General features: G+C 38.5%; 1 protein-coding gene across 1 annotated transcript; it reads left to right on the top strand.

Annotated features, from left to right (window-relative positions):
• The first annotated feature begins 577 nt into the window (after positions 1-577).
• Positions 578-8,721, top strand: LOC121417041 (dual specificity protein phosphatase 3-like). The gene is made up of 5 exons (XM_041610597.1): positions 578-719; positions 3,891-4,046; positions 5,692-5,806; positions 6,740-6,854; positions 7,701-8,721. Exons 2-5 carry the CDS (start codon positions 3,919-3,921, stop codon positions 7,889-7,891), a joined length of 549 nt encoding a protein of 182 aa, XP_041466531.1. The 5' UTR covers positions 578-719; positions 3,891-3,918; the 3' UTR covers positions 7,892-8,721.

An 8,721-nucleotide genomic window follows, 5' to 3' on the forward strand; every position in this document is an offset into this window, starting at 1 on the left:
GAGATATTGCGATTGCGAATCGCGAGCTCAATTTTTGGACATTTCATGTCTTAAAAGAATCAGAACCAGCTTTTGTTAACATCAAAAAAATTGTATCTTACTCAAGAGTTGATGCGAAAGCGATGCATGCACGAGTTTAAAAAGTTGCAATATTCCCACTTGAAAATTTGATATTCTAAGCACTTTATGTAACCAAGAACAGAATGAGTGTCTTGTGAAACAGTAATTGATGCAAGCGCGAAGCTTGAGCCAAAGATTTTGTTATTTTCTAGCCTAATAATATATTTTATTTCAAATTAAATGTACTTTGTTTTAAAAATGGCGCAGATCATTTTGGAAAAAAAAAGGTTTAGGGCACTTTAAATTTTGAAAAGAGCATGTTTCCTTACTGGGATTTCCTTTTTTTGGGGGGGGGGGAGCAAGTGCATCCCCGGTTCCGCTGCCCCTGATTCCAGGCACCTCTGTATCCCAGGCCAAGGTCATGAAACTAAAAGAGAAAAGAAGACTGAAAGTTTTGTCCGTCAAGCATCTATTATTAGTTTTGCAACCAGAGCCCTCTACGTTCGTTGGGTCAGAAGTCAACATTGCGCAATATTTTTGGGAGCATTAAAATAAAGTTGATCTTGAGGCTTCAGCCGTCAGGTATTTCTGGAAAGGCAGAGCTTGGGCATTTGGACGGTGTTTTATCGGACTTGTGGCAGTTTGCAGAGAGACAATTCGTGAGTAGATAGATCTTCGATTGTCTAGCTATCTGACGATTAGATTGCATTGCAAATGCAGTAAAGACGCTCCATTTCAATTTTGCTGTGCAGCGGAGCTGAGCCTCCTTGCTTGCCCGACACTCTGGCCCACCCAATTAGCAATGCGTGGCTCGACTCTATGGAGCTCCGCTGAGCCCGCGAAATTAATTGCAGCGCTATGTAGAGCAAATGGATTGTGTTCAAACGAGTTTCAATTATATTATGCAGATTTATCATATTATCGTGCTACTGGTCAAAGCTGGTTTTACCAACTGGGAAGGTCAGTTGATGCAAAAAATAAATATTCTCCATTTTTCTCAATAAATATTGAGAAAAAGGGGAATCTGGTTTAATAGAGGACAGGAGAGGGAAAAGAGGAAGTAATGATCTATTCAAAAAGACATTTTGCTTGTGCTTGGTGTTCACATTGCCTTATGTTAGTGAGATTTGCAAATTGATTATTCTTTATACTTCTTTAGGGAAATAAGTTGAAATAAATTTAGACTTAGTTAGTAGGCCCGTTTTGAAAGTCCATTTTTGATGCACGTGTACACGGCGTGTTTTTCGGTCGTGTACACGTGTACACGGTGTAAACACTGTGAGAGCGAGTTCTGTTTTCATGTCGACACGGACCCGCATCAATATGTCATAAAAAGGGGTCTACATGTATATAGCCTAAGTCACGGTTTTAAAGCTTACCTGAGAAGTTTGAAGTATCAATCCACAAAAATTGGTGCAAATTAAAAGTTTACTCGGCTTAGCAGCACATTAAATTAATAAAGAATGCAAAAGAAAATCAGTGCAGGGCCCTAGCTATCGCCGACGCTCGGTGGATGCGCATTTTGTATACTGTACCATACATGCATGCACAGATCGCTGCAGAATAAGTGTAACTGAAGTTATCGATTAATTTTCATTATTATGTTGCCAATTTGAAGAGCGTTTGTTTGTAGGCTTGTGTGCGAGCGTATAACACGTAAGTTGTAGCGATGATCGCTATCGCAATTGGTGATTCTCAAATTGACTCTGAGTGTGATTGAGCAACGCTTTCGAGCTTTTGAGACCGGAGCAGACCCATTTCGTGCCGATTTCGTGGTACAAAAACGTGAGTCTCCAGAAAGAATGTGGATTAAATTGGCGATTTTGGAAGTGAACTCACTCTGGATTAATTGAAATATGTTGACATATTAGTAATTAAAACATGTGCAGTGTCTGAGAACTAAGATTTAATGTGAGGCTGTGAGCTTGTTTATGCAGATGCTACCGTGTACACGGTGATGGAATTTAGTACACGTGCACTGACTTGACCGTGCGTGTACACGTGTACACGTGTACCCGAAACGGGCCTATTAGTTAGACATGGACAGGTAAAAAATATCAGATTCAGAGACAGAGTGACAAGTAGCTTTTAGATTTATGAAAATTAGAAAAATATCAGACAACAATGGGTGATTTCAAGTTCGGTGTTGGCCTTGGTGTTGGTGTTAGTGTTGAAATTTCGGTTGCTTCCCCTAGCTCCAAAACTTATTCAGAGCTTGCAAAACTGATCCAGATCACATTATTGACATCTCAACAACCAGTTAGTGACTTTTTGGGACCATCCTCATTTTATGTTTGGTGTTATACTTATAATCGTGTAAAAATTGACCCAACACCAAAAGGTCAACACTGAACTGGAAATCACCCAATAACCTTAAAACCGTTCTGTTCACCACTTTTGTCTCACCTGCATAGCAGATTGAGACTATAGGCGCCGCTTTTCCGACAGGCGGCGGCGTCGTCAACATCAAATCTTAACCTAAGGTTAAGTTTTTGAAATGACATAACTTAGAAAGTATATGGACCTAGTTCATTGAACTTGGACATAAGGTTAATCAAGTATCACCAAACATCCTGCATGAGTTTCATGTCACATGACCAAGGTCAAAGGTCATTTAGGGTCAATTAACTTTGGCTGAATTGGGGGTATTTGTTAAATTCCCATCATAACTTTGAAAGTATGTTGGTCTAGTTCATAAATTTGGACATAAGAGTAATCAAGTATCACTGAACATCCTGTGTGTATTTTAGGTCACATGACCAAGGTCAAAGGTCAATGAACTTTGGCCATAATGGGGGTATCTGTTGAATTACCATCATAACTTTGCAAGTTTATTGATTTGACTTTTGAAACTTGGACATAAGAGTAATCAAGTATCACTGAATATCCTGTGCAAGTTTCAGGTCACATGATCAAGGTCAAAGGTCATGTGAGGTCAATGAATTTTGGCAACATTGGGGGTATTTGTTGAATTACCATCCTATCTCTAAGTGTATTGGTCTAGTTAATAAAACGTGGAAATAAGAGTAACCTAGTATCACTGAACATCTTGTGCGAGTTATAGTAGTTTTCAAAGTCAGCACTGCTGCTACATGTATGTTGAATCGCGTGATGCAGGTGAGACGGCCAGAGACATTCCACTTGTTTTTTCAAACTTTCACTATTCGGCCTCACTTTTTCCTATCCTACTCAACATTTAGTAACCAAGGCAGCTAGGTTCCCATTAAATCTAATGGTAGGCACTCATAATTTTTAACAAGGTTTTTACTAAGCTCCCTGTGTGGTGAAATAAGGTTGGCAATGCTACGCTTATTTTCTCATGTTCTTGAGAACAAATGCTTGATTTTATTTGGCATTGTTAGATTTCTGCTATTAAAATAACTTGGCTCTTAAGTGAATTGACTTCTTTTAATCATTTTTTTACATTGAAAATAGAGATTGAAAAATGACAATTTTCTTGCAATCTTAGTTTTCACCAATAGATGATGTACGCAAAATATGCCAAAAATTCAATTTTTTTAGTGCTCTCTGAATTGCAACTATATGGAAATTAGTATTTCTGGTCACAAAAGTGATATTTTAATTAAATTCTCAAATGTGTAATGTGTAGTATTTGTATACTGCATTGGGATACCGTAGTCCTACCTGTTAGATTCCCCACAGGCAGGGTTGTTGCAGTGAACATGTGATGGTATGTGGGTTTGAACAAATGAAGTTATGGAGATGTGAAGAATTTCTGAATAATCTTAAGTTGAATCAAAACAATCAGATTAAAAATTGTGTTACTGATCATGATACTAAGTAAATGTTTGTTATTCTCTTTCACTCAGTTATTTCAGGCATCATCACCCTATCACTATGGCAACCAGGGGCGCTTCCTGTACTCCTGAAGAACTGGAGTCTCTGTGCCGGGCTAATGTAGGATTCCTGTATGAACCAAGCTGTGATGTTAATGAAGTTTATGATCGTGTGTTTGTTGGTGGAGAGTAAGTCTTCATAGTCACAATGGCCCAAATGGACAAAGGTGGTTTTCAAAACCTTCCGTTAACCCCATGGTTTATGCAGATTTCCTGTACAAATAAATTACGCTTTATCACGTATTTAAAAAAAAATATCCAATGCTGATGCATGCTTTTGTCCCAGTGCGCCATTTAATTAGTGTTTGGAGGAGGAATCGATTCAAAACAGTGGACTCGGTTAGCGTGCTTGACCATGACAACAGGCGTCAATTCAAAACCACCTTAGTGAAATTGGGCCAATGATTTCTATGTTTGATTTCATTTCAATATGCGTTCCAACTTCCAACAAACCACACAAGGCAATGATGATTGGCATTGTAGTGGTCAGTAATTAGAAGGAGAAGAAGATGGATGAGGAGGAGGGGGGAAGAAAACGAGGGAGGAGTATGATTTTGGTTTTGGAATTTAACAAAATTTGCGCATTTATTTTTCAACTTATGATAATATTTACAGTGCATGTTCTTAACTATGAGTCAATCTAAAGGAAGTGTTGTGATGTTTTAGCCATTTTGAGACTTGCCTTGTTATCAGGTGGTTATGTGTTTGATTCCTGTCATGGCCTACTGCCCTTTTAAGGCATCCAATTTCACACTTTTAAACTCTCTACCCAGGTGTTAAATGGGGACTTGGTAGGATGCAATTAAGTCTGTTTAGTATGTGAGTATAGAAAATCTTGTTAGAATGCTCCCCTGGACATGGGCGGAAATCCCAGGGGGTCGTGTCCCCCCTACTCAAAATAGTAGGGAGGACACAATATCAAATGTCCCCCTACTATTTTTTGTCTTTTATGATGGTAAGAAATTAATCATTCAAAATCAAAATAAAGAATGTATTTGGGATTATAACTTTTTTTTCTTTCTTTTTGCTTGTCAAATTTATTTTCGTCAAAATGACCTTAATTAGATTTGGGCTGATAACCTTCTTTTTTTTCCCCTTGTCAAATTTTGGGGGGATTTGGGGAGATTTCCCATTTCCATCTCTGCCCCTCTGTATTATAAAGAGGTGCATACAATGTGTGCGACCAAGCAAGGGGTAATACATGTATATGTGTAAAGCCTTTGATATTGCTTTTTGTTTCAGTTCTTTTTTTTTTTGCTTTGATTTTTTCTTTCTTTTTGTAAAGTTATTTCATATCTCCTAAAAATTTAATGCATTTGCTATGAAAGTGGAATTTTTTTGGTGTTATGTTTTGTTTCTGTAGTGGTGATTTTTTTTTCTTGTCGAGTTTGAGTCGGATAAATATATGGTTGATCAATTGCCTGAGTTGCTCTTATATTTTTATCTGACAGGCAAGTATTCTGAAAGCAGGTTTTACTTAAACTCAGATTTAAAGTTGTTGTTAAAGTATGGAAAGCCAAAAGTATAAAAAAATTATTAAGTTGTATGTTTCTTACATTTACTCTGCTCTTTTCTGATTCATCAATGGTGAAGACAATCATCAATTTATACTTCCTAGACAATTATGAATTATTTGAGAGCCAAATGATATCTCTACTGTCGGTGATTTGTGTAACAATTGGCTATCCATACTTAAACCACAACTTTAAACCTGAGTTTAAGTTAAACCTGATATCAGAACATGGGCCCTAGTGTTTACTTCACATTTTTTCAGAGAAATAGCCAGGGATCTGAACAAGCTTGCAGACCTGGGTATTACACATGTATTGAACTGTGCTGAAGGACCGGCGAGGATGTTTCGGGTCGATACAAATCAAGCATATTATGTCGTAAGTTTGGCACATTGTGGTCACGTGGTTTAAACTCTTACATGTACCTTGCAAACAGAGGGTTGTGGGTTCAAACTCTAGCCATGGCATTTTTTTCCTTTAGAGAGAAATTTATCCACACTGTGCTGCACTTGACACAGGTGAGGTGAATGGGTGACCGGCAGGATTAATTCCTTGAATACACTGAGTGCTGGTGATGGTAGCTCGAGCTAAAGCGGGGGTAGTAGTAGCAGCATATTGTATCATCGGGCCAAAAGTGCTATATAAAAACCAGCTATTATTATTATTATCATTAAGTTACCAAAGTACACTTGACTCACCTCTAGGCCAAGACCAGCAAAATGTGACTTGATGCCTTCCTCAAATCCTTTCATAATTTTGTATGATACTTGTTTTTCCAAAAGTTTTCATTTTTCATTTGAAAAACAGAAATTTGAAAATGGTCTTTTCTAGTCATAAGAGGCACAAGAAATCCCATTTTAAGGTTCACAAAGTGTTCCACAAGTTAAATATTCAGTGGATAAGATCATTGTTTTGTTGTAATCTGCTTCTCCATTCCTTTTAAATCATAATTATTTTGCCCTCCAATATCGTTGAAAGGTCTTTCAAGATGTTGGGGTGTTGTGGTCTAGTGGATACGAGTCGCGTCTTTCAATCAGAGGGCGTGGGTTCGATTCCCAGCCATGGACTTTTTTCTTTCATCAAGAAATTTACTCATATTGTGTTATACTCAACCCAGGTAAAGGTGAATGGGTACTCAGCAGGATTATTTCTTTGAATGTGCTGAGCGCTGGAAGGCAGCTCGGGTTTAAGCTGGGGTAATGATAATGATACATATTGTGCCTCAGAATACATTATTTCTAGATAGATGGCCCCAGAAATGCTTTTTATTATTAAGATTTGTTTCTTTTATTCTTTTCTTCATCATTTTAGGATGCAAACATCAAATATTGTGGTCTTCCTGTCTCTGATGAGCCCAGGGCTAACCTAAAGCAGCACTTTGGTACAGCCGTTCAGTTCATTGATGGAGTACTTGCACAGCCAGAGGGTACGTTTCATTGCAGTTCTTTGGGTTTTCCTGGATCTACATGTGGGCAGGGGGACACTGGGAAATTTTGAAGGGGTGGGGGTGGGGGCTCAACCTCACTTTGGTAGTTCAATTCATTGCGCAATAAGGTAGGTAGCACTTTTAAGTTTTCCTGTTTTTAGGAAGGGGGACACAGTAGTAATTGTGATGGGGGGGGGGGTAGCACGTATGTACTGCTGTTCAATTCAATGATGAAGTGCTTGCTCCTCAAGGGGGTATGGTTCATTGCAGTGCTTGTGAGTTTTCCTGTTTTTAGGATGGGGACATGGAAACATTTTGATGGGGTTGGCACTTATGTACTGCTGTTCTATTCATTGATGAATTTCTTGCAAAACAAGAGAGTAGGTTCCACTGCAGAGCTTTGAGTTTTCTTGGTGCTAGGTAGGGGGACACTGGAAGATTGCTTATCAAAATGCAAAAAACAATAAAGGATATTTAAGGGTACCATAGAACAGAGCATACACAACCCAAATACACACAACACTTTATCCTTCTCTTAACCAAATGGTCTATGCCAATGTATTTAACCATGTTTGCTTACCCACTTAATGGAAAAACCTTAAAAGGTTTTACATTTTATATATGCCCTCCAACTCGAGGCATGATATATGACATTGACCTTCTTGACGATTGATTAAATAAATTAATTATTAGAAATATCAATTATAGCTTTCAGGGATAATTTCTGTTTAAATCCTGGAATTTGCGGTGTTTAAAAAAGATAATTCATTTTTGAACTGTGTGGAGTTGAGGTAACTTTGACTTGGTAAGCTGGGTTTATCATTTTTTCTATTATTTCCTTTCCAGCCAAGGTGTTGATTCACTGCGTTGTGGGATTCAGTCGGTCAGCGACGGTGGCCATCGCATACCTCATGATCAGACGAGGAATGACCGCTCAGGAAGCAACGAGGGCGGTCAGGAAAAAACGGGAGATCGGACCCAACGATGGCTTCTTAGTACAACTATGTGAACTCAATGCAGAGTTACATCCAAACTAAACAAGGATAGTGCTATATAGGAATATTATATGGACTCCAGGGCTCCATAACACAAAGATTTAATAGCGATCAGTCGCTTAATGAACTGACCAATCAAGATCAATGTTACAGGCGCGTTTGGTTTAAAATACTGACCAGGGACCAAGCAGTGCTGTTCTTTCATATTTGCAATCCATCCCAAACCTTTGTGTTACGGAACCCAGGTTGATGTTCATAAGTTGTTCATAAGTTATGAGCTACTTTACAAACAACTGGTAAGCTTAGCTTAAAGTAAAGCTTTGAGCACAGGAACAGGTGCCCGTTGCAATCAATCGCAACTCTCAAAATCATGCCCAACTTGTGCGCAATTTGATTTTCAACCAATCAGAAGCGCGCATTTGGGACTTGCGATTGAATTTTTGGCTTGTGTTTAAACGCAACTCTTTCTGCAACGGGCCCCAGGGAGACTAGCTTAGCCGGGGTACTATAGTAGCACCTTCAGCAGCTAACAAGGTGGATACTTGTGCTATATAAGTCCTATATGATTATTCTTTTTAATATTAAACGTGCCAAATTGTCATTGATGTTGATTTGGGGTCTAAGAAAGTATCATCAGTCGTTAATAAAGTCACTCGTAACTTAATACCAGCTTTATGAAGCACCTACCCAGTGGGTGCAGCTGTTGGTAAGTTATGATGGACTTAATACACCTATGGGTCCTGTAACATAAACCTTAGCCATTGATCTTTAGACTCAATTTTAAGTTTGATCGTGTACAATAATCAATGCAATCAATCGTAGACATCAGGTGGGTGTTTATAAAGCTGTTCGTAAGTTAAGAACGACTGGGA

Source organism: Lytechinus variegatus, chromosome 6, assembly GCF_018143015.1.
Source record: "Lytechinus variegatus isolate NC3 chromosome 6, Lvar_3.0, whole genome shotgun sequence".
NCBI lineage: Eukaryota > Metazoa > Echinodermata > Echinoidea > Temnopleuroida > Toxopneustidae > Lytechinus > Lytechinus variegatus.

Bases quoted from the DNA above. Each gene is read 5' to 3' on its own strand.
- LOC121417041 (XM_041610597.1), top strand. From the start codon at position 3,919: ATGGCAACCAGGGGCGCTTCCTGTACTCCTGAAGAACTGGAGTCTCTG. The intron at 4,047-5,691 runs GTAAGTCTTCAT...ACATTTTTTCAG, and splicing joins CGTGTGTTTGTTGGTGGAGA to AGAAATAGCCAGGGATCTGA. The intron at 6,855-7,700 runs GTACGTTTCATT...TTTCCTTTCCAG, and splicing joins AGTACTTGCACAGCCAGAGG to CCAAGGTGTTGATTCACTGC.